Below are 27279 nucleotides of genomic sequence, written 5' to 3' on the forward strand. Positions count from 1 at the left end.
TAGATTCATTATTTTCATTAGAAGTTGCAAAATACTGATTTTTTTCTAGTTATTTTATTTATTCCATATTAATTAGCAAGGATTCTTCTTTAAAGAGGAATTTTGTCCTAATATTCGGCTACTGTAAAATATAGTTTGTACAGGAAGGGCAGGGGAAATACTTTATTCTTTTCCATTACTTAATCAAGTTTCAGAATAATGAGTTTTCCTGTCAGTATCAGTGTGAACTAAAAGATTTTTGTATCTTTGTATTTTAATTTATTGCAATCATAATTCTTTTTGAAGCTCAAATTGTCCCGTCTTTGCCCAGTGGTAGTCCCTTCAAATCGATCTTGTATCTTTTTGGTATAACCTCATTACTCTTTTGTAGCCTGATTACTTTCTGCCTCTACAAGATGCCCCAGACTCAACTTATACATTTTCTGTCCCAAACCTGAAATCAACCATTTTTCCAAAGAGCCCTGAATCCCTTTGGTGGGAATAATCTGGGTGCTGTGGATGTTCATTGCTAACGGGTTATCATAGCTTTGGGCCTTCTCAGAGGATAGAGCTAAAAGATACACATTTCTTAGAAAGAAAAAAATAAAGAATTTATATTGATATTTTTAATTCAAATTTAAGATTATGAGATTCTGCTTCTTTGATTTTATTATTTCCTTTAGGCTAAAAATCTTATTTCCAAGGAAGTGGACATAATTTCCTATTTGCTTTGCCCTACTATATTAACAGTAAGATTACTGGATACAGTTTAAGATTTTTTTTGCATTTCTTTTTATCTGTAGCTCACTAAACAATACCATTAAAAGTCTATCATGAAGTAATTTTTTCTGTTCGATTATGTCAATAATTTACTATCTGTTAAGTCTATTTGTTTACTTTTTTATTTTTAATAATACTTTTAGTAATAAAACTGTATTTAGCAATATTTTTAACAATCAATCAAAATTATTTTATTGAGGCATAACTTACATGCAAAAATATTCACCAATTTTAGGTGTACATTTTGATTAACTTTAATAATTATTTACAGTGATGTAAAGAATATCACTCTTAAAAGCTTCCTTGTGCCTCTTTGTAGTTGATCCTCTCCCCTTGGTCCTTGGAAAACACTGATTCACTTTTTGTCACTACAGTTGTCCCTTTTGTAGAATTTCATATCAATAGAATCATACAACATGTAGTCTTTTGTGTTTGACTTCTTTTAACTAGCAGAATGTTGCTGGTGTATTAATGTATTATTCCTTTTTATTGCTGAGTAGTGTCAGTAGCATGGATGTATAATAATTTCTTTATTCACAAATTTATGGACTTTTGGGTTGTTTTCAGTTTGGACTATTATGAATAATCCTGCTATGAATATTTGTGTGCAAGTTTTTGTGGGGATAGGTGTTTTCATTTCTCTTGGGTAAATTCCTGTGATCGTAATTGTTGGGTCATGTGGTGAGTGAGAAACTGCCAAGCTGTTTTTCCAAAATGGCTGAACCATTTTGCATTTCCACCAGCAATGTTCCAGTTGCTCCACATCCTCACCAGTACTTGGTATTGTCATTCTTTTTAACTTTAGCCCTCTGGTAGTATGTAGTAATATGTTGCTTTTAAAAAATTTTTAAGATGCCTTTTTTAAGCATCCTCATGATGTTTGCCTCTGTTATCCAGTCTGTAATGTCTTGGACTCTCTTCATCAATCATCTTCCATTTTATAATTTTACATGATATATTTGACATCCTTTCCCTCCTAAGTCAAATAATTAGCTCTATATTATAGAGCCTTATGACTGTCTTAGTTATATTTATGTCAGCCATTCCAAAGGGGACATAATAATTCCTAGAAAGCTCTACAACAACGTTTCATGTGATAATTGTAATAAATGTTTAAGTAAGAATTAAGTATAGCTATCAGAAATGTCATTAGTTAGTATTAATAAAAAGAATCTAAGATAATATCCCTATGTGTTATTAGCAAGTTGGAAGTAGAAAAGAGAACACTAGATTTATAACCTCTTAGCAGTAGTTTTATATTCTTTATATCTTTACTCTCTAGTCCTCTTTTAGTTCATTGCTTTCTGTTGCTCCCTATTCATTGCTTTCCTACTTTAGTTTCTGCCAACAATTTAGTTTACCAAAATGACATTGTGACTTTCTGATACAGTCATTAGACTAGCAGAGTTTAGTTTAATGAAATAAAGAAAACTAAAAAATATTTATATAAATACATCTGATGGAGATATAACCACTCTTAGCAGTTGTAACAACACTGTGCATAAATTTTAAGAGAAGCTGGGAAGGATACAAAGGGACTACTGGAATTGTTTGAAATTCTTGAATCAAAAATAATTAGCACTCTTACTGTTTCCACATGGATTCATGTACACACATTCCATTCTGTCCAATTTCAGATATTTCTCATTATTATTTTTATGTTGGGTCGGCTTCGTATAGATCAGTGATTCCCAATTCATGGAATATGATTTCCTAGGGAAACTTGAAGTACTACATGAAACAGCTTCATATTTACACAGGCATCAAACTCTGTCCACTAACTACATATACACATTTTGTAAATGTATGGAAATTCAATTCCCTTATAACCTAATGAATTCATAGCTTTTTTGTGATTTTTTTCAGTAGTATTTGAAAGAAAAAGTTCTATCATGAAAGTCCTTACATTTTTTTTTATTTCTAAAAAGTAGTTCAATTAATTTAAACCACTGTCATAGCCTATGGTGGGTACACAGAATTAATTTCACAGAGCCACTCATTGTCATCGCTTATGAACTAAGACTACAGCCTTTTTTTAGTTTACAAGAAAATGCAGGCAATGAAAAAACTTGAATAAACTATATTTCATCTGTTCCTGGCCTTTGTAGTCCAAAACAAGATCTCCTTCTTGAAGTTTACAATCAAATACTCTTATTGCCATCAATCAGTGAATGAATAGAGAAACGGATATATCCGTACGATTTGATAGTGCTCCACATCATAAAGGAGCAGACTGCTGATACATACAGCAACATAGACCGTTAATGAACACACTGCAGAATGAAGGAAGCTTTACACGGAGGATTACATACTCTGATTCCATTTATATGAAGTTCGAGGAGAGGCAAAACTAATCTGTATTGGAAAAAATCAGAGGAGTGATTGCAGGGGGCCAGGGATTGACTCAGAAGGGACATGTATTAGTCATGTTTCTCCAGAGAAACAGAACCAACAAGATACTGAGAAAGGGAGACAGAGAAAAGATTTATTATAAGTAATTGGCTTATGTGATTATGGAGGCTCTTAAATCCCACAGTCTGCTGTCTGTAAACTGGAGACCCAGAGAAGCCCCTAGTATGTAGTTTAGTCTGTGTCCTAAGGCCTGAACCTCGGAAGCTGATAGTGTAAATCCCAGTCCAAATGTGGGAGGAGACCAATGTCCCAGCTCAAGTACTCAGAGAATGGTTGGATTCTCTCTTCCTCTACCTTCTGTTCTGTTCAGCCCCACCCACATTGGAGAGGGCAATCTCCTTTGCTGAGTCCACAATTCAAATGCTAATATCATTTAGAACCACCTTTACTCACCAACACGTCCAGTAATAATGTTTAACCAGTAACTGGGCATCCCTTGGCCCAGTCAAGTTAACACTTAGAATTAACCATCACAGTTCTACCCTTTGTTAACTTGGCACCCATATACATCTCCTTAAACCATACTAGATCTCCAAATAAAGACAATAACAAGGTCATGATTCTACCTAACGTGATACAACTGTCATGCATGTAACCAAAAATGCACTAACCCCTTCCCCAGAAGAAGTCCTTGAGTGATGTTTACTCTTCTTGATATCCCATAATTTAAGTACTGTGATGTCAGATTAACAACATTTAAATACTATGATATGAGGTCAGTACACTTTATGTTACGTGATAAAGGAATAAGGGGGGGGAAGAAAGATATTTTCTCACTTTCCCTCTCGATCTCTCTCTCCCTTTCCCTCTCCCCCACCTCTGTACACACAACACACACACACACACACACACACGCACACACAAATGTATTCATGAAAAAATAAGTAGGAAATACTCATGGCAATTAAAGTCCTTATTTCTATAACTGGTAATGTGATCACAGCTGGTATAATACTAAGAGATGGCCTAAGGGATCTCTTGTATTCCAGGCATACTCTTCCGTACCTCCATTATAGAGTAGTACTCCAGTTTCTTCTTGGTAGTCAGGATCAATCACTCCATCCAGAACCCTAACTCCCTTCTTTGTTGTTGATTCAGAAGCATGAGGAGCACACAGTAGTTGGGTGACAGTACTAACTTTCAGTTCAGTGGGATTATGGTTGTGTCTCCTGGTAGAAGCATTCCCTCTCTAGAACCTCTCTCTAAGCCAGCAGAGCATAAAGTAGCTGGAACAGAAGCAAAAATTTTGCTAATGGGTCACTAGGGGTAATAGTGAGTGATGCCCCTCAAATTTCCACCTATTGATTCCTGGACTAATCCTGGCTATGGACTAAACAGCACCATGTATCGGTGCTGATTCAGAGCATAAGAGCCTGCTGGAGAATCTTGCCTGAGCCATTGCAAGATATTGCCACCTATCTGGTGCTGTAACTGAATCTTTAAAGGGACATTCCACATTCTATTAAGTCAGCTGTTTCAGAATGGTCGGGAACATGAGCATGGGCTCGTTGCTGCACTTCTTTTGCTGTGAAGTGAGTTTCTTAATCAAAAGCAATGCTGTTTGGAGTACCATTATGGTAGATAAGGTATTCTGTAAGTCCACAGGAGATAGTTTTGGTAGAAGCATTGCATGCAGGAAAGGCAAATCTGTATCCAGAGTGTCTATTCCAGTAAGAACAAAATGCTGCCCCTTCCATGATGGAGGCAGTCCAATGTAATCAACCTGCCACCAGGTAGCTGGCTGATCACCACAGGGAATCATTCCATATGAGGGACTCAGTGTTGGTCTCTACTGCTGGCAGGTTGGGCACTCAGTGGTAGCCATAGCCAGTGTGGCCTTGGTGAGTAGAAGTCCATGTTGCTGAGCCTATACATGGCCTCCATCTCTGCCACCATGGATAGTTTGTTCATGAGCCCAGTGGGTGATGACAGGAGTGGCTGGGGAAAGAGGCGGATATCCTCAGAGAAGGTATCTGCAGAACAGGTCATCCTATCCACTTGATTTTTAAAATCCTCTTCTGCTGAGGTCACCCTTTGGTGAACATTCATGTGGGATATAAATATTTTCATGGATTTTGCCCATTCAGAGATGTCTCCACATGCCTCTTCCCCAGATTTCCTTATCACCTACTTTTCAATCATGTTCCTTCCAAGTCTCTGACCATCCAGCCAAACCATTGGCCATGACCCATGAATCAGTATATAATCACACATCTGGTCATTTCTCCTTCCAAGCAAAGTGAACAACCAGATGCACAGCTTCAAGTTCTGCCCAGTGGGAAAATTTCTCTTCACCGCTGTCCTTCAGGGATATCCCAGAAAGGAGCTGTATTGCTACAACTGTCCACTTTTGGGTGGTACCTGCATATTGTGCAGACCCATCTATAAACCAGGCCCAAGTCTTCTCTTCCTCTGTCAACTGACCCTAGGGTCTTCCCCATGGTCAGCTGAGGCCATAGGTGCAAGCTGGGAGAGAGAAGGTAGTGTAGCAGAAGTGGGAACCACAGGCATTTAGGCCGTTTTTTCATGTGCCCTTCAGCCTGCTCTGACCTAATCATGTATATACCACTTACATTTGATGATAGAGTACTGCTTTTCACACCCAACTTTATGGCTTGGTGAGTCAGAAAACACCCAGTTCATGACAGCTCGGAATGCATGATAATTTGGTGGCCCATGGCTAGGCATTCAGTATCTACTGAGGCCCAGTAGCACGCCAAGAGCTATTTCTATGGAGGATGACAAGGCTTTGCTCCAAAATCCTAAGGGCCTGTACTGCAGTTCACCTACGGGGGCTTGCCAAAGACTCCAAACAGCATCCCTGTCTTCCGTTAACACTTCAGGTACCACTGGGTCTGCTAGATCGTATGGCCCAAGTGGCAAAGCAACTTGCACAGCAGCCTGGACCTACTCCAGAGCCTTTTCTTTTGTTCTGGGCCCCACTCAACACTGGCAGCTTCTTAGGTCACTCAGTAAATGGGCCAGAATAATATACCCAAATGAGGAATTTGTTGCCTCCAAAATTCAAAGAAACCCACTAGGTGTTGAGTCATTTTTTTGGTTATAGGAGGGACCAGCTGCAACATCTTATTCTTTACTTTACAGTGAATATCTCAACATGCCCCATACCACTAAGCCCCCAGGAATTTCTTTGAAGTAAAAGACCTCTAAATTTTTGTTGGATTTATTTCCCACACTTTGACACACGCATCTTACCAATAAGTCTAGTGTAGTTGCTACTTTTTGCTTACTACGTACAATCAACATAATGTCATCAATGTGATGGGCCAGTGTGATATCTTGTTGAAGGGAAAGATAATCAAGAACATGCAAACTAATTTATAATGTATGGCTGGAGAGTTAATATACCCCTGAGACAGGGCAGTGCAGTGTATTGCCGGCCTTGCCAGCTAAAAGCAAACTGCTTCTGGTGGGCCTTTGACAGGGGTGAGAAAAAGGCATCTGCTAGATCAATAGCTGCACACCAGATCCCAGGGGATGTGTTAATTTGCTTAAGCACTGATACGTCATCTGGTGCAGCAGCTGCAATGGAGTCCCAACCTGCTTAAGCTTATGCTGATTCACTGTCATTCTCTAGGATCCATCTGTCTTCTGCACAGGCCAATTAGGCAAGTTGAATAAGGATGTGGTCGGAATCACAACCCCTGTATCTTTCAAGTCTTTGGCGGTAGCACTAATCTCAGCAGTCCCTCCAGTGATACAGTATTGTTTTTGATTTACTATTTTCCTAGGTAGAAGCAGTCCTAGTGGCTTCCAGTTGGCCTTTCCCACCACAATAGCCCTCACTCCATTGATCAAAGAACCAACGTGGGGATTCTGTGAGCCTGTGAATAAATCTGTTCTAATTTTGCATTCTGGAACTGGTGAAATAACCAGAGGATGGGTTTGGGGACCCACTGGACTCACTGTGAAACAGACCTGAGCTATACCTTCATTGATCATCTGACCTCCATAAGCTCCTACTCTGATTGGTGGGCCACAGTGATGTTTTGGGTCTCCTGGAATTAGTGTCAGTTCAGAGCCAGTGTCTGGTAATAAAACGTCTAATAATTTTTTTCCCCCAATGCACAGTTAACCTGTGCATTTAACACAGTTAAAAGACTATAGGTTCCTTTGGGGAAGGTTGGAGAAAGGATTAACAGTATAAATTTTCAGTAGTGCATGGAACTCCTTCCTCAAGAGGATTCTTCAAAGAATGCTGTGGATTGAATGTTTGTGTCTCTCCAAAATACATAATGTTGAAGCTTAATCCCCGGTGTGATGGTATTAGGAGATGGGGCCTTTGGAGGATAATTAGGTCATGAGGGTGGGGCCCTCATGAATCAGATTAGTGTCCTTCTAAGAAGAGACATGAGAGAAATTACCTCTCTGCTCTCTGCTGTGTGAGGATACAACAAGAAGACAGCCATCTGCAGGCTAGGAAGAGGATCTTCACCAGAAACCAACCATATGTTGATCTTGCACTTCCCAACCTTCAGAACTATGAGAAATAAATTCTGTTGTTTAATCCACATAGTCTATGGTATTTGTTAAAGCAGCCCATACTAAGAAATTGGTATCAATAAGTGGGGTGCTGCTGAAATAAATACCTAAAAATGTGGAAGTGACTTTGGAATTGGGTAGTTGGTAGACACCAGAAGATTTTTGAGGTGCATACTAGAAAAAAACTGATATTGCTTTGAAGACATTTAAAGGCAATTCTGATGAGGGCTCAGAAAGAAAAGAGAAGAGCTATAGGGAAAGCTTCCGTCTCTTTAAAGCATATATATAATCATGTACAGAATGTTGGTAGAAATATGGATGGTTAAAAGCCATTCTGATGAGGTCTCAGATGCAAATAAGGAACATGCTATCAGTCAACAGAGAAAAGTGAGTCTTTGTTATAACGTGACAAAGAACTTGGCTAAACTGTGTTTCTCTTCTAGTGTTTTGTGAAAGGTGGACCTTCAAGTGATGAAATTGAATGTTTAGCTGAGGAGATTTCTAAGCAAAGTGTTGAAGGTGCAGCTTGATTTCTCCTGCCTGAGTTTATAGTCAAATACTGTCTCTGTCTCCATCAGCCAGTGAATGGGTTTAAAAAAACCTAATGTATCCATACAACTTAATAGTGCACCATATCATAAAGGAACAAACTATTGATACATACAGCAACATAGGTAAATAATAAAAACATGCAGAATGAAAGAAGCCTTACACAGAAGAGTACATATTATGATTCCACTTATATGAAGCTCTAGGAGAGGCTAAACTAATCTATATTGGAAAAAAATCAGAAGAGTGGTTGCAGGGGGCCAGGGATTGACTGGAAAGGAACATGAGGGGACTTTCAGGGGTGATGGTAATAATCTATATCAGTGGTTCTAAAAGTTGTCAAGATTACCTGTGACTTGTTAGAAGTGAAGTTCTAAGGCTTTACCCCAGACTTAATTAATCCATAACTCTGAAGTAGGGGCCCACCTAAACGAAGTCTGCAGATGATCCTGATATAAGTTAAAGATGGAGAAAGACTGTCCCTTATCTTAATAGGGAGTTTGACTTATATAGGTGAATACACTTAACAAAACCGGGCAAGTATATACTGAAGATTTGTACATATTTCATGTAAATTTTATCTCAAAAGGAAAAAAGAGGAAATACACTGATGTCTGCAGCTTACTTTGAAATGCATCAAAAAGATGGATAGAGATTTGTATATGTTTACATACACATATGCACACATATATACATATATCTATGCATGCATATCATGGGGCTGGTTTAACATCACACGTGTGTATGATTTAACATTAAACAAAAAATAATCATGTCAGGATACAGGAGAAATCATTGTTAAAATTTAATACCCTTGAATGATAACTTCTAGTAAAACTAGGAATAAAATCTGACAGAGAATAAACTATAAAACCTAAAATGAAAATCATGCAAAATGGAAAGATATTAAAAGATCTCATCAAAATCAAAAACGAAAAGTATTCATCAAACATGTCAAAGTGATTTAAAAATGTATATGGAAAAGTAAAGAGCTGAAAATAATTGTCACTTCTGAAAATGCAGGGACACTGATATGCCTTAACAAATATCAGGACTTATTTTTAGAGATACAGTAATTAAGGTAGCATGGATTTTTCAATAAATGAGACTGGGCCAAGTGGCTATCCATAAGGATTTTTTTTTTTTTTTAATCAACTCAGCAGTCAATTCCATATAGATTAAAGGAAATCTTTAAAATTTACAGAAGAAAGTATATGTGTGAATATATTTTTGACCTTTCTTAGGGAAGAATTTCTTAAGTCACAAAAGCCATTAACCTGGAAAGATTGATAAATTTCACTGCCTTAAAATGAGGAACATTTATGAATCAAGAAAACACAAGTCACAAACTGGGAAAGATATTTGATACACATATAACTAACAAAGGATCATTGTTAAAAATATGTAAAGAACTCCTGTCCTGCAAACCAGTATAAGGCAGGAGTCCTGGTAGGAAAACAGGAGAAAGTCATGAATAGGCAGTTCATAGAGGAGATAGCACACATGGCCTATAAGGTATTCAGCCTCATAGTAATATAGGACATACAAATCAAGACCACATTTTACACCCATTTGATTGGCAAAAGTTGCAGTTAGGTGATAACAAATGACGGAGAAAAGATGGATTAAATAGCATCTCTTAAACACTGGTGCTGAGAAAATATTACAACAAAAGTTTTTACATTTAGCATTATTTCATAAAGTTGAACATTCATATATCCTATGACCCAGTAATTCCACGCCAAGGTATATACCCAAGAGAATCTTGCATATGTGCACCAGGAGACAAGAATGTTCGTTAATGCCACTAAAATTTTAATTAACCTATCTTCAGAAGAATGGATAAATGAATTGCAGTATAGACATACAACGGCCTGTCGTATAGCAGTGAAAATGAATAAAGTAGTTTCATGCAACAACCTGGATTACAGTTAGTGACATGTTGAGTGAAAAAGGCACATCGCAGAAGACTACATCCAGTATGATACCTTTCAGAAAGTTGAAAATCCAGCAAAACTATAAACAATATTTAACTTAGACAATTTTTTTTAAGCAAAGAAATGGTAAAATTCCTGATAAGTGGTACCTTGAAAGTTAGACAGGAAGATGGGATAAAAGAAGGAGTACATTGGAAAATATAAGTTATTGGAAATATTCTTGAGTTAGGTTCATAGTACATCTTTATATTTATAAGTAAATACTTTAAAAGGGCACATACCAGTATTGGCAATGTCGTGAACTAAAATTTATGATTAATACTTGATGTCTTGGAGAGCAGAAAGAAAAAACAGGTGAGGAGATTGTTTTCTACTCCTGCCTGAAAAAGACCAGGGTAGCATATAATTTTAATAGCTGCTTAAGGTTGCGTTATAGAGCAGGACAAGGAGAATTTGCTGTTCGGAGTTGTAACTGGGTAAATTGAAGTTCTCTTGCTTTGATTTATTTCTTTAAATTGGAGGGAGCAGGGGAAATGTGTGTGATATGTTATGCTGATTGCTATCAGTTTTAATCATCCACGCATATTGTAGTGAAAGTTTAAACTTGTGCTGTCCCATACTAGCCACACATGTTTTTTCATTTAAATTAACTTGAATTTTTATTTACTTTTAATTCCTCAGTTATACTATCCACATTTCAAGTGTTTTGTAGCTGCATGTGGCTTGTAGCAGCAATAATGGGCAGCACAGATATAGAACATATCCATCATTGTAGAAAGTTACATTGGACAGCACTGAAACTCTTGACAGAAATTAAACATTTCAATTTCTTTAATAGCCCCAGAATTGTATTAGCTGTTCTTTATTAACAAAACAGATATACCTTAGATGACTTTACCATTGACCTCTGATTATTATGAAAGATTGGATTGGTTTATTTTTTGGCTATAGTTAGATTGATCTCTTTTCCTCATATCATTTTTTCTAACATTGTTTATTAATAACTTGGTAAAGATAACACAGGGAAGAAATCCAGCCTTGTGTTTTATAATTGCGAATTATAAGGTGCAATTCAGATGTAGTTACAATTATTTTAAAAATGTAATTAACCCATAATATACTTTTTTGAGACATCAAAGAACTTGAAATAATAAGGAATGGAATTCTCATTCTTTAAAATCATTCAACTAACATTGAGTGGTACTCTTAAGGGAAGGTCACCGTTCTCATTTCTCTCATATTCTACCTTAGGTCCTACACATAGCAATTTAAATAACTTCATACTAAAATTGTTTGAAAGTATCTATAAATTACTGGTTTATAAGATATTTTAAAATATTTGTTACATATTTTTGTTTATTAATTTGCATTTTCAGTATTAAATTGTTAATAACCAGTTGAAAAGCTTATTACTTATGGACACATTAAATGCGTTTATATTATTATTGTCTAATGAATAATTATACTGGGATTTTTTTTTTTTTTTATATATACACATATATAGTTGTTGAAGTCCGAAGAGGATTCCTCATATAAACCTGTGAAGAAAGCTTGTACTCAACTTGTTGATAACCTAGTTGAGCACATTCTTAAATATGAGGAATCTCTAGCTGGTAAGACATTTTATATATTGGTCGTTAAGTTGATTTTATAAGATACTTTAAAATACTTTGGGCACATTTCTCATTTTTTCCTCTAGCTCTGCTTAGCCTAATAATTAACTACTTCACTTTTAAATGAAATCTGTTTTTTGTTTGGTGTTGAATCCTAGGTTATATTGTTACGGTTGAGTAATATTATCTAGAGCAGTACAGTAAAAGCATAGGACTTATCTCTTCCACATATCTTTCAATAGCACATAATTTTAGATGTCATAATGAACAGGAATTAAAGTAAGTCCAGGGGCTAATATGTATTTAGCCAAATGCACTCATCCAAAAACTTCAATATCTTTTAAATTATATAAAATTTTCTATCAAAATGAAATTGTTTTAATTATTATAAAAATGTTTTTAAAAGATTTGCAGTATATACCTAATATCATTTATAATTATTATATAAAATGTGCTTAATCTTGACCTAGAAAGCTGTTAATATTTTTTTAATTGAGAAACTCCTTAAATATTTAATATTTTATATTATTTATCACACTATCAGTCACAAAATTGAAGTTAATGAAAATATAAATAATTATATAAAACTATAAAAGTCATAATTGATATCTATTGCTTAAAAGCACACAAGACTAACATTATTTCCCATCCCCTAATGTACGTTAACGAGGAACAATAGTCAGCCTCAGTCAGTTTTCAGAATTGGGGGCCAGTTGCCTCTATACAGAGGTATCATTTATGGTAAAATTGTTGATATTCTTTATATTTTTATTGCAGTTTTTTTTCTTTAATTTTTTTTTTCATTTTCCATGTTTACCTCTTTTTCTTTGTATATTTTGTTGTTTCCCCTACTTTTCCCTATCCTAGATTTTAAGGGTGATACTGTTGTCACTTAATGTTAAAAAGTTTCTAATCTCCTCTAAAAACTCCTGAGAACCAAGAAACATTTTATCTCCTAACTAGCAACATTTTCCTCTCACCTGAACAGCATTTTGTTTACTTTTCTAATACAGCACTGGTCCACCTTCTTATCATTCCTGTCTTCTAATATTCTTCTACCACAGCAGCATCTCTTTTTTTCCCCAATACCCTTAAACACAGTATCACCTCAGCTAAATTGTCTTTGTCCTCCTTTGCTAATTTTCTTTCCCATACTCATTTCCATCCAGTTTTAGATATAATCAACACCATGTTTATTCTGAAAATTCCATCTCTAAACTTCCCAACTTTCATTCTACTTTTTAACTTCAGTCCTACTCCCCTCAGTGTAAAACTTGCCTTCCCCAGTGCAGCCTCTTTGTCCTTTATCCTTAATATATGTAATACTATATAACAAAGAAAAAATGAAATGCAGGAAGTCTAGCATCATAAGAAATGCTAATCTGTTGTATTCAGGCGTGTACTGAATCTATTCAGGGGATAGTATTGAGTAATTTAAATAATATTCTGTATAATTTCCACTGCCTTGTCATACTTTAGTGTCTTATTTCTCTGTTTGTTTTTCCAGACTCTGACAATAAAGGTGTGAATTCTGGAAGATTGGTAGCTTGCATAACCACTTTGTTCTTATTCAGCAAAATAAGACCCCAGCTCATGGTTAAACATGCCATGACTATGCAACCATATCTTACCACTAAATGTAGTGTAAGTATTAGAGCTGTCCTATTTTTCTCTTATATAAACCATGTAGTAAATATTTTAAATTTAGAATTCACATTGTGTCATCCACATTTTCACTGATAGATGACAGTCATTTTCACTGACAGATCAACTGGGTTATGTACTCAAATGTATGTTCTAATATTTGTGGCAAGTTATCTACAAACATCATTTTTCTGAGGTATTATAAATAAAGTTCAAGTCCCATTTCTTTGTGAACTCCTCAAGCTAAATCCTCAGTAATGCTTAATAAACGTTGTAATTATTGTTAGGACTTAAAAGGTGAATGAGACAGAGTTCCTGTCACTGAGAAATTCACCGTCTTTTGGATTCTGATTTTGCTTTTCATTTGTCATTTTTGATATATTTTATTTATTTTTATAACATATCAATATCAATATATTGAATATGGAAGACATAGGATCATCAGAGATGCTAGGCTGTTATTTTAAGTTAATATTACACATACTGTGTTTTCCTAAAATCAAATGTGAAGATTAAATATTGCTTCAGTAAAATAATCTAGCAACTTAACATGACAGCGTGGTGAGTTAAGTGGCTTATTATAACACTAAATTTTAAAATACTCTAAAAACCTATAAATGTAAATAGTTTCCTACTTACTATGTTCCCAGTGTTCCTAAGGAGCTAATTTGAACCGTTTACTAAATTTGTTTTCTTGCCACGGTCAGGTTTTTTTGGCGATCTAAATAAACAAATTCTAGGTGAAAACCTTCAGGATGTCCTGACAAATTTTAAAGACTGAGGAAAGTACCAGAAGATAAATGCATTAAAAACAACATATAAAACAATATATAGGGCTTCCCTGGTGGCACAGTGGTTAAGAATCCACCTGCCAATGTAGGGGACATGGGTTCGAGCCCTGGTCTGGGAAGATCCCACATGCCGCGGAGCAACTAAGCCCGTGCGCCACAACTACTGAGCCTGAGCTCTAGAGCCCACGAGCCACAACTACTGAGCCTGTGTGCCTAGAGCCCGTGCTTCGCAACAAGAGAAGCCACTGCAATGAGAAGCCCACACATCGCAGTGAAGAGTAGCCCCTGCTAGCCACAACTAAAGAAAGCTCGTGCGCAGCAGCGAAGACCCAGTGCAGTCAAAAATAAAATTAAATAAATAAATTTATTTTTTAAAAAAACCAATATATAGTACTTCTGAAAACAACATTTAAGACAACATTTAATTCTACCTTTAAGGCTTAGATCTTGGTGTTAGATCCAGAAATAAACTGATTAATAGGTAATCTGTGGCTAATAATAATAGATAATATTTATTGAGCGCAGTGCCAAACACTGTGAAGAATTTTACATACATTATCTCATTTACATTGTGAAGTCGGTACCGTTATTATCTCAGTTTTACAGATAAGGAAACGAAAGCTTAGAGAATATAACTAACTTGCCCAGTGTCACACAGCTAACAAGTCCCAAAACTAGAATTCAACACCATGGCTTGCCTCTAGAATCTGAACTATAATGGAACCTTTATAAATTGTCCTCGTTTCAGTCAATATTTTTTTAAAGCAAGGTTACTTTGAAAACGTTTTGTATAATTTGTTATGCATATATACATATTTTTATATATACACCAATATAATGTTTTATATATAAATAAGGCCATCTCATAAATATAATAGACACATTTTAAAATTTTTTTTGTTTTTTATATCCTACCCCCATCTTTATTCCTCCTCTTCTCAAGATAAGCAATCTGGAATATCCTTGCCACTCTATCCATGTTTCTATAATTGTAGGCACACATAGACAAATATACAAATGGTTGACCACATTTTTAAAAAATCAGGTCATGTTATATACATATCCGTTAGGCATTTTTACTAATCTCAAAACAACTGATATATGTTTAATTCATCCTTTTGAATGGCTACATATTATTCATCTTATGGACGTCCTGTGATTTATTTAACCATTTCCCATCTTGGCAGGTATTTATTTACATTGTTTCCTATTGATAGCCACTACAGACAATTCCTTAATAATCATTCCTATTCATATACTTTTAAATACTGGTGCTTTTTTTCCTTTGGGATAGATTCCGAAGAATTAACTTCCCAGATTGAAGGAATTTTTTTTAGTTTTGGTTTTGGTTTTGAATAGATCTTTCCAGATTGCTGGTGGACATGTTTCACAGCCTCTTTGGAAACCAGTAAATGACAATCTGCGTCATTTTTGTACTCTTTGCCAGTCTAACAGGTGTAAAAGAATATAGTTCATTGTTGCTTCAGTTTCCCTTCCCTGATTTCTAAGAAGGTTGAGCATCTTTTTTATGATATTAACCAATTGGACTTGATTTTCTGTGATTTGACTGTTCTTATCATTTGCCCATTTTACCTTTGAATTGTGGACCTCTTTTTGAAAACTCTTTAAATGTTTGAGATACTGAACTATCTTATGTATATTCATTTCAAATATTTCTTACATTCTACAGCTCTTTTCGTTCATGATTTACGTCTTCATTTAAATTTTCCTTCTAGAATTTAAGATACTTCATTTACTTGATTTTTCAAGCCAGTTATGTTTCAAAAATTTTTTACTACATATTTTTAAGTAAAATTTCGGCAGTGATTATCAAATGAATTTATCTTACTTGACAAAAACTAATTTATCCCTACACCCACTTTAACTCATCCCCTGTTGCTTAAAGGAGGTGGGAGTGGGAGATGGCAGGGAACAATAGGACATCTATGTTACTTAGAAAAAAAAATATTCATCTTAGCCTATTTTTTTATTTAATCCTGTGTGTATCCTGAAAGGAAGGATGAATGTAAGGTCAGAAAGTTTTTAACCAATGAGGTAATAATAAGCTCAAAGAGTTCAAAATGAGTGTCAAAAACCTGTTGCTAAGAATAAGGACTGAGGGACTTCCCTGGTGGTCCAGTGGTAAAGAATCTGCCTTACAATGCAGGGGATGCGGGTTCAGTCCCTGGTCAGGGAACTAATATCCCACATTGCCACAGGGCAACTAAGCCCACGTGCCACAACTACTGAGCCTGCGTGCCACAAACTACAGAGCCCACACGCCACAACTACAGAGCCCACGCACCCTGGAATCTGCGCGCCACAACTCGAGAAGAGAAAACCCGCACACTACAACTAGAGAGAAGCCCGCACACCGCAATGAAAGATCCTGCCTGCCTCAACGAAGATCCTGCATGCCACAACTAAGACCCGACGCAGCCAAAAATAAATAAATAATAAATCTTTAAAAAAAAAAAAAAAGAATAAGGAATGATAACTTGGCTAGATAAAAAAACATATGTTAAAACCTTAAGAAAGAAAGAGGAAGGAAGGAAGGGAGAGAAGAGGAAAGGAAAGTAAAGAAAGAACTAGTAACTTTAGTTGCCTATGGGCAAGGACACCACTGGGTGACTGGAGGACAGGGGTAGGAAAGAGACTTTTTACTGTAAATCCTTTAATACCTTTTTTTTTAAAATCACTAGCTTTTACTTTATTTATTTATTTTTAAGATGTTTTATTTGGCTGTGCCGCCTGGCATGTGGGATCTTAGTTCCCCGACTAGGGATCAAACCCACGCCCCATGCAGTGAAGTGCAGAGTCTTAACCACTGGACCGCTAGGGAAGTCCCCTTTGTTTTTTGGTTTTTTCATTTCTTAATGTTCTACCTATTTTTTAAACCGCTTAGTTTTTAATCAACTTTAAAACTTTTAAAATTAAGAAAAATTGTACTATAATATTCTAAGTTTTAAAATAAAGGAGCCTTATACCTAGTTCTGGGATTCCACATTTTCATCTATCATGAGAAGGGTTAACACAGGGCTTCTCAACCTCAGCACTGTTGACATTTAGGGCCAGATTATTCTTTGTTGTCAAGAGCTATTCTGAGCATTGTAGGATTTTTGGCAGTACCCTTGGCCTCAATCCACCAGATGCCAGTAGCACCCCCATGCCCCTGTTGTGACAACCAAAAGTGTCTCCATATATTGCCAAATATCCATTGGAGGGCAAAGTCACCCTCAGTTGAGAACTACTGAGTTAACATACCCTAGTTTGAAAAATACTAATCTTGAAAACGATACCAGTCTTGGTAAAATACTCTGTTAAACACTATTGTTCAGAATTGACAGTGCATTTTAGGAAGGAAAAGAGTAACTGTAGCATTGTGAATAAGTGACCCAAAGATCACATGGTAAGTTAGTGACAGAGCTAGAATCCAGGTTCCTGTCACTATCTGCTTTTCTTCCCTTCATTCTTTAAAGAAGTTCTTTTCTAATAATGTTTTTTTTTTGAAAAAAAGCTTTATATAAATATACATATATATATAAATAATACCAAACCTCCCAACTACATAAAGCTGTATATAGTTTGTTTTCAGATTTTGTTATTCATAAAGCACTAATTTTATCCTTATAGACACAAAATGATTTCATGGTTATCTGCAATGTTGCAAAAATCCTAGAGCTGGTTGTACCACTGATGGAGCATCCAAGTGAAACTTTCCTTGCCACTATTGAAGAAGATCTAATGAAGCTTATCATCAAATATGGCATGACTGTAAGCATCCACTTTACCATCTCTGTGTTGATCAGTACATAATTCACAAATGATAACTTAATCTTGTGTTTTTACCTTTGTCTTTAACTTTTGTCTAAACAGTAACATTTTCTCTCTTTTAGGTAGTGCAACATTGTGTAAGCTGTCTTGGGGCAGTTGTAAATAAAGTGACACAAAATTTTAAATTTGTGTGGGCCTGTTTCAATAGATACTATGGTAAGTTCAGTGCCTGGGCTTTAAAATTATTCTGCTAGATCCTGCAGTGTATACAGTTCCTTTTTAACACATCTGATAAAAGGTAGTATCAAGGGAATTATAAGAGGTGTGATTGTCCTCGCCGCCGGTCCACTCTCAGAAGCAATATTTTCTGGTATCTTTTATATTCCCTTAATAACCCAGTATGATTACTTCAGAAATTTGTCTCCTCATAAGTAAATGTTGGTAAGTTTTTTGCCTACTATGTACAATAAAATTTAAATATTTTTTTCTTACATTAATTCTTTTAGGCTCAATGGAATGCCCTTATATTTCTAGACGTTTAATACTTAGAACCGTTAGTAAAATTTAATTTTAATTTATTAGCAGTAATTGTTTGAACACAACAATTTAAGGATAGAGGGTTTGTTATAAATAAATATTACTTATTTTATTAGGTGCCATTTCAAAATTAAAAAGTCAGCACCAAGAGGACCCAAATAACACTTCACTGCTAACAAACAAACCAGCACTTCTTAGATCCCTTTTCACTGTTGGAGCACTATGTCGGCATTTTGATTTTGATCTGGAAGATTTTAAAGGCAACAGTAAGGTAAAGATCCTAATATTTATTATTTAGTATGCTTTAAAAACAGAACTGTGTGACCCTGGGCATTGAAAATGACTATAATGACTCAGGATGAAGGCGGCATTAGGGTAGTCTGGTTTAATTCTGAAACAGTGCTACTCAAAACATGGCCCTCAGACTGGCTTCTGATCCATGAACTGTTTGTTACCGGTCCTAATAAGATAAGTTTACACAAGTTATATCAGCTTTGTGTTAGTAGGCACACTGTTTATGTCAGCAGGAGTTCATTTTTTTGACATTCTCAATGAATGCCACTGTTCTAAAATTCATGGATTTATAAATGTATTGGTGAATTATTCTTTAGTAAAGTTCACATGTGGAAGTTCTCATTGTTTGCTTTTAGGTATTTTTTTCCTTTATAGTTGAAAACCGATCTAAGTTAACTCTTCCTTATATACTTTAACATGGTTTTTTTCCCCCTTAGGTTAACATAAAGGATAAGGTACTTGAACTATTGATGTATTTTACAAAGCATTCAGATGAAGAAGTACAAACAAAAGCTATCATTGGTCTAGGTAAGATAAGTCTAAATTTCTTCATATTTTTAAGTTGTTTGAGAGGTTGAGCAAATTTTAAAATGTTGTGAATTTAAACTGGTGAGTTATTTAAGTATGTTTTTGTTTAAAGTAGGATCTGATATCTCGAATATAAGTCTGGGGATTAAAACAACTGGGTTCCATTATTGGTTCATCCAGTGACTTCCTGGGTGACTTTGAGCAAGTCATGTAACTTCTATTTGTCAGTTTCCTCATTAGTAAAATAGAGATGACAATACATTCTTCTACCCCTAATTCATAGGGTTTCATAAAAACATTCATTAAAATACTTTAATAAAGAAAGGTGATATAGAAGAATTTGTGCTGTTGCGTATTTTTTAAATTGTTCTTTTTCTTTGCAAAGTTTTGTCATTATATGTGTCTGCCTCTTCTAAAGTGAAAACAATGGGCAGTCTACCCAAACTTTTATTTATATAGAAGCACAGGGTAAACAGCCCCACAGGAACAATTTGGATGTATACTTTTCCTGTATTATTGTTCAGGGAGCATTGATGTAATAAATACATGTCTTTGCAGAAGGTTAGGTCTTTGTGGCTTATCTGGAAAGATATTGGTATATGGGAGAAATATGAGAAGGATAGAATTAAAGTACCTGAATTGAATGCACTGTAAAAAAATTAGTAGAAGAGCACTCTCTCCAGGTTTTTGTGTTGTTGTTGTTGTTTGTTTTGTTTTGTACAAACACATGTAAAGCTACTCAGTAAGGTTAACAACTTATTTAGAAATTTTATTTTGGCAGCATTAGCAAGGTTTATAATTTAATATGCATGGACAGTTGCTGATATTTCTAAGTCACCCAAACTTCATTAAATGTTTACTGATTTCTTTAAATAAATTTAAATCTTAATATCTTATTCCTTCATCTCTTTCAGAAAATTACATATAGCAAATATAGTAAAAATTCAGATATCACTTACTAGAGAGTTATATTGATAGAGTATTATCTTTTAAGTCAAATGTATACCTTTGAATATTCAATCTGGACATACATTCTATAAAGTGGCAAAAACTAATAGTGTTACATCTAATTCAGAGAACAAAGAGTGTAAATTTTAACTTGCAGCACTATCCAGAAAATAGTGCCTTTAGACTAGTTAATAAAAGACATCTTGCCTGGGCCATAGTTATCCTGTGTCACCTTGGGCTAGTTATCTGATCACTCTATGCTTTGAATTTAGTTTGTTATTTGGCATCCATAATACTTGCTGTCATCAAGGATCTTCATTTTATCTCACATAAATAAGCATTTTGTATACATAAACATGGACAATATTATTTTGCTGCTTATTAACTTGTGGTTGTAGAATTCAGCATTGTGGCTTCAATTATAATGATATATGAGAAATAAACAGAAGATTTTAAGCTTTATTTTAGAATTATTCCATTTCATCAAATGAATATATTTCAATATATATATATTTAATAGCTCCAAGGTAGTACCTTCTGCTAGGGATCTAAAAAATGTTTGCAGACATTACCTCTTAAATCCTGAAAATATCCCATTGAGGTAGGTGGGTGGTAAATATTATTGTCCCCATTTTACAGATGGAGAATTGAGGCACAGAGATATTATGTGACTCACCTAAGGTCACACTACAAGTCAGTGGTGGAGCCAGGAATAGAACCCAAGACTCCTGACTCCTAATCCACTCCCCTAGCCACTAGGCCCTGCTCCCTCCTCAAGGTTTCCTCTTGTGTGAAATTCTCCTTTGAAATGCAATTTCTTGTTTTTAATTCGTGGGGAAAGAAGTACCTGCTCTAATACTTCTCTAGGTAAGGCCACCAGCATATTCTTCCAGTCATTTTAAGTTTTAATTTTTGAAATAAGGAGCTGTTTATATAATTTATCAACATTTTCATTAAATGTTATATTTAATTTTAATATGAATATATCAAGAGAATTTTTGTTTTCTCTCTTCTTTAGGATTTGCCTTTATTCAGCATCCAAGTCTAATGTTTGAGCAAGAGGTGAAAAATCTATACAATAATATTTTATCTGATAAAAACTCCTCAGTAAATTTAAAAATACAGGTGTTAAAAAACCTCCAGACCTACCTACAAGAAGAAGATACACGTATGCAGCAGGCAGATAGAGACTGTAAGTAAAAACATACTTTCAAAATGCACAGTGTAGCTGCAGTTAGCATACCCTATGACTCTTTTTTAATCCAGATACCTAAAATTCCGTATCTATTAGATAAAGGAGTTCAGTTAAAGAAGAATCCTTCATAAACTCCCTAAAGTAGTTCATAAAATTTAATATATGTGCAGATGTTAACATTTTGATGGAGGGAGAGAGATTATAGTTCTCATCAGGTTCTCAAAGGAGTCTCTAACAGACCCCCCACCAAAAAAAAAAAAAATTGAGAACCATTGGGCCAGCTATAACATTTTGTGCTTTTGGTTGTGGCCTAATTTAGAGTATTTAGTAAAGTTAATATACATGTTCTTAGTGTGTTTACTTCCTTTTGTAGGGAAGAAGGTTGCAAAACAGGAAGATTTAAAAGAAATGGGTGATGTTTCCTCAGGGATGAGTAGTTCCATCATGCAGCTTTACCTCAAACAGGTGCTCGAGGCGTTTTTTCACACCCAATCAAGTGTACGCCACTTTGCCCTAAATGTCATCGCATTGACTCTAAACCAAGGTCTTATTCATCCAGTTCAGGTAAGTATGTTTTATAGCAGCGGCACTTAGCAAAAGAGCCAAATTTGTTGCCATTTGAAGACATGGTGATTAGAAAATAAGTAGTTCTTTATTCCTCTTAGTTGGTGAGGTTTTTTTTTGTCCCAAACTCTTAAGAATCCAAGTTTTAGTCCATCTTTTAGGTTGTCTTTACTGCAAAATACCCATATATTCATAACGTCTCTATTAAACAAACTTCCAATTTATATTTGTAGAATACGTACTCCGAATTATTTCTTCTGAAATGATAGATATGTTTTAATTGACATTGACTCTTATCTCTAAGAACCAACAGTATGTAATGTCAAATATGTAATGTAACTGGGGTTAAGAGTATAATCTATCTTAAACAGGGTGGATTTTAGTCCACAGAAAAATAACCTATATAATCTGAACTCAGTTCCTTCATCTTTAATTGGAAGTAATATCAAGTACCCAACACTTCAAAACACCAATGTGTAGACTAGATGATGTACTCAAGACATATTAGTACTACAAGGGATTGGCAGCTAATTCTGATGTTGTAATGTTCACCATCTGACATGTTCAGGAGAGTGCCATAGGGGGCAGAAGTAAATTTGTTAGATAACCAAAGCCTGTACCCTCAAGATTTTTATTCTGGCTATGTTTTGTGGAACTTGTCTAAAGTATGCTCTATGTTGTTATGCTGTGTTCTTCCCTGTGTCCTGAAACAAAACACAGTAATGCGTATTTAGCCTATTCTTCATGATTCAGGGCAAGCTTACTTAATAAAGTGTACAGTACTATGTTGATAGTCTTGAATTTTTTAGATACTTAGGGCTCTTTGCTGGTATTCTAAATGGTCTCAGGTGGTTGTGCTTTTATTATATCTTCTTTTTTTAAGCTTTTCTTTTAAACTTTACAATTATAAAAAAAATTGCAAGAGTGGTACAATAAACTTCTTTATACTCTTCACCTATATTTCACCATTTGTTAACATTTTGCCACATTTGCTTTCTCTCTCTCTTCATATGTACACTTTTTTCCAAACCATTTGATAGTAAGTTTCAGATATCAGGATTCTTTACCTCTAAACACTTCAGCGTATATTTTTTTAAGAACAAGGACATTCTCTTACAAAATCATAATGCAGTCATCAAATTCAGGAAATTTAACATTGATACAATATTATCTAATATATAGTTCATTTTCATATTTTGTAAGTTAAGCTAATAATATTCTTTGTGGACTTCTCCCCCCCACCCCACCCCAATTCAGGATTTAATTCGTGATGACCCATTTCAGTTAGTGCTGTGTCTACTTTTTTTAAGTTGTTTTTTGTTTGTTGTTGTTTTTCTGACCTCCTCACCTCTATCTAATTCAGATTCACTTAACATAGTAGTGGTGTTTCCTCACTTTTAGAAGTGTACAATGAGTATGGCTGTTACCAAATTACTAGCTATCCAACTGTCTGACCATTGGAACCATATTTAAAATCAACTTTGTGAGAAAAAATTTATATTTTTCTAGTTTTGAGTATGGAAGGCAAATTACTTTTTCCCCTCTATTATCTTTACATAGAAAATACAGTCAGGCTTGAAAAATTATTGAATTATACATTTGTAGTATATATCATAATCTTAAATGGATATTCTTAGTCTGGGAGCCCTTTAGTTTTAAAGAACCTTAAAATCACACTGAAATTGCTTAAATTTCACCACATCATTTTCTTGCTGATACTCCAGTGCTTTTTTGCTTTAAGGGAAAGATTTAAGGGAAGATTAATAGTTTTTTAAAAAACACTAAACCATGGCATTTATAGGAAGGCCTATAAAGCTAAATTCGTATGTCCCAGATATATAGCAAGTTTTAACATATGTCAAGATACATATAGAGCTTTTACTACGGTGCTGTCTTATGAATTCTTTATTTTTATTTCCAGTGTGTACCATATTTAATTGCTATGGGCACAGACCCAGAACCAGCTATGCGGAACAAGGCTGATCAGCAACTTGTGGAAATAGACAAAAAATATGCTGGATTCATTCATGTATGTATTTTTAAATTGTGCAACCTAAATTTAAACATCATTCTTTGGTAAACCATTTCTTTAGCAAATGTCCTGCTCAGATTCGTATTAGAATAAAATATTTTGCTTAGTAGTTACTTCTAAACATGCAACTAAGTTTGTCCCCCAGTGTGTTTACTCTAGTTTAAAATTAACTCTTAAGATTGAGCTAGAGGTAACAGTACAGCACGCACGCTTGATAAAAATCAGGATGCATGGGTTCTAGTCCCTACTGTGTATCTTGGCAGTGATGGCTCTTCTGGGGCTCCATTTGTTTCTTCTATAAAATGAGCAGATTGCAGTAGATGATCTGCAGCATTCCTTCCAGCACTTGCATTCTATGATTTTTATTATTTTAAAGAAAACCAAATAATGAAGTTTGCCTCAAACTATAATGCTCAAAATTATATTTTTAATTTGACTCTTCTAATTTCTGTGACAAAAATAAGGCTTTTATTGATTTCAGATGAAAGCAGTGGCTGGTATGAAGATGTCTTACCAGGTACAACAGGCAATCAATACATGCCTAAAAGATCCTGTAAGAGGTTTCAGACAAGATGAGTCCTCTAGTGCTTTGTGTTCACACCTTTACTCCATGATCCGTGGAAACCGCCAACACAGACGAGCCTTTCTAATTTCTTTACTCAACCTGTTTGATGACACAGCAGTAAGTATTAAAAACTTATTATTTTAAGAAAATAAGTGTTATATAAATTTTATGCCTAAAGTAGTCAACATTTTAAAAATATTACCATTTTAGTAAATAATAGAGGCTATCTTAAATGTGTTTATTTAGGTCTATGTTAATTGCAAGACTTTGATATACATACAGTCAAAATTGAAGGGGAAATTTTGCATGAGAATAAACACAATGAGGGATAAAGTATAATTGTGGGATAAAGTATAATTGTGTATAATTGTGTTTCCATACTGAGTGTCTTATAAACTTTGATAGCAATTCCTTTAAGCATACCTTTAAATAAGCTACGTTACTAAACTATCACTTCCAGGGATAGATTACGTAGATAGATAGATAGATAGATAGATAGATAGATAGATAGATAGATAGATAGATAGATGGATGGATGAAGTGAAATTTCGCTTGTTTCTGTCAGACTCGAATGCTGTTAGAGTAACTATTCTAGGGTTTTGGCTGCTGAGATCCCTGGTTGTTCAACCTGACCTCCTTTAATGAAGAGCCCACTTTTGTGTAATTACAATTTTGACCCTTCAGGGGGCTGTTGCACAAGTTGCATTGGACAGGACCATAAGGCAAGAAAATAAAACATCCTGTTCTTTAAGCTTATCTCTTAATTTTTTCATTCATTTTATATCAATATTTATTCAGCATCTATTTGCGTTATGGTAGCATTGTGCTAGGAGATGAAGATAAAATAGTAAATGGGACAGATGTGGTATCTTTCCACGTAGAGCTTACCAATTAGTGTATTGTGTAAAGCTTTAAAAAGAAAAAAAAGAAATATTTTTTTCTTATTTTAATCACTTGATAGCTTGACTTTGTTGCTGTTCCAACACCAGATTTTTTCAATAAAGTAAAATTAAAATTACCAGAATGTAGATGTCTTATTAGACCTCTTTTAAAGTACAACATGAAATTTTTGGATATATTATCTAACAAATAAATATAACAAACTTCTATTTTAGAAATACTTGGACTATAATTTAGTCATCATCAGGGCTGTCATCAGTATTAAGCTTTCATTGTGTGTAAGATATTTAGATAGGAGTACAAAATGGTATGATATAGTGCTCTTTTCCTCATTGGATCTTAACCTCCAGTTGGAGGGATAGGACACTAAATAAAGGAACTAACAGTTAAGATTAGCATAGTCTGAGTCCCAGGTGATTTGTATCGATACTGCCCTAGTCTTTATCTCCTTTCTGAGCTTCATTCCTACGTGGTTTCATTGCCTGCTATATATCATTAGCTGGATGCTCTGTCACCTCAGCATGTGAAATGCTAAACTGGAAATCCAGCTCTCATAATACAGTGGGTGTCAGAGGAGGAACAAATCACTGAAGGCCTAGGTGATAAGATGGATCTACTCTTAAGGCAGGGCAGGTGTAAAAACATGAATAAAGGTACAAAGATAAGAATGTGTGGGAGGGACTTCCCTGGTGGTCCGGTGGGTGGGACTCCATGCTCCCTATGCGGGGGGCCTGGGTTCAATCCCTGGTGGGGGAACTGGATCCTGCATGCATGACGCAACTAAGGATCCCACATGCTGCAACTAAGGATCCCTCATGCCGCAGCGAAGATCCCGCATGCCACAGCTAAGACTGGTGCAGCCAACATAAATAAATAATAAATAAATAAATATTTTTTTTTAAAAAGAATGTGTGGGAAATAATGAATAGATGTTATTTACCTGGAGCAGCAAGATCATAATGAGGCATGGTTAATGGAGGATCTTGCAGACAGTGGAAAACTGTTGAAAGTGCTAAATTCAGTGATGAGGACAGGTGACAAAGAGCATTTTAGGAGCACAGATTTTTTAGCATTGTGTTCACATTGAAGGTAATAAGGGATTGACCTGTTACGATGAAAGTTGGAAAGAAAAGAATGGACAGTAGGAAAGGAAAGAAGAAACGTTGTGAGGAAAGAATAAATTAAATGAGAGTCTGTGAGAATAGTCAAAGGATAACTGAAATATTTTTGTCCTGAGCACCTAAAAGAACAGAATGTTGCTAAAAGCAGTTTGAAAAGGAGTTGGTTTGAGAAGGAAATAGAAGAGGAATAGTCAAAGAGCTAGGAAGAGAAAACTAAGGGAGAAGGTTTCAGGAAGGAGAGGAGGGTGGCTTGTCTGTATTTTTCTAACTTTAACATGTAGGTATTGATACATATTTAAAAATAAAAAATAACGTGGGGGTCTCATGAATACTAATAGCAAGTTCATTCCATCTGTCCTATGGGATTTTTGTTATTACTACTGCTGATACTGTATTTTATGTTGTTTGGACAGCAGGATAAGGGAGATGGTAGGAAGGAGTGTTTTTTAATTGCCTATTTTTTTTTAAGCTATAAATGTTTTAAAGGAGTTTAAATATTAGTATGTCTTTCTGTTTATATTCTGTATCATCATGTAAATGCTGAAAATCTCAGTTTGTTACTTCTTTTAAAGCAAACAACTAATAGTAACCATAATTTGCCAGCATTAGAGTT

The 27279-nt window shown here is 35.1% G+C and overlaps 1 protein-coding gene across 6 annotated transcripts in view; it reads left to right on the top strand.

Annotated features, from left to right (window-relative positions):
• The window catches only part of NIPBL (NIPBL cohesin loading factor), a 201090-nt gene that overhangs the window by 159508 nt on the left and 14303 nt on the right, over positions 1 to 27279 (top strand). For 5 of the 6 annotated variants that reach the window (XM_082382141.1, XM_082382143.1, XM_082382146.1 and 2 more), the window contains 10 exons: positions 11665 to 11773; positions 13281 to 13417; positions 17842 to 17982; positions 18105 to 18198; positions 18636 to 18790; positions 19251 to 19341; positions 21308 to 21481; positions 21858 to 22048; positions 23970 to 24077; positions 24562 to 24762. In XM_082382141.1, coding sequence (XP_082238267.1) covers positions 11665 to 11773; positions 13281 to 13417; positions 17842 to 17982; positions 18105 to 18198; positions 18636 to 18790; positions 19251 to 19341; positions 21308 to 21481; positions 21858 to 22048; positions 23970 to 24077; positions 24562 to 24762 — 1401 coding nt within the window. The remainder of the gene's footprint in view (positions 1 to 11664; positions 11774 to 13280; positions 13418 to 17841; positions 17983 to 18104; positions 18199 to 18635; positions 18791 to 19250; positions 19342 to 21307; positions 21482 to 21857; positions 22049 to 23969; positions 24078 to 24561; positions 24763 to 27279) is intronic. The other variant, XM_082382144.1, reaches the window with a different exon arrangement.

This window comes from Balaenoptera borealis (assembly GCF_965194805.1).
Source record: "Balaenoptera borealis genome assembly, chromosome: 2".
NCBI lineage: Eukaryota > Metazoa > Chordata > Mammalia > Artiodactyla > Balaenopteridae > Balaenoptera > Balaenoptera borealis.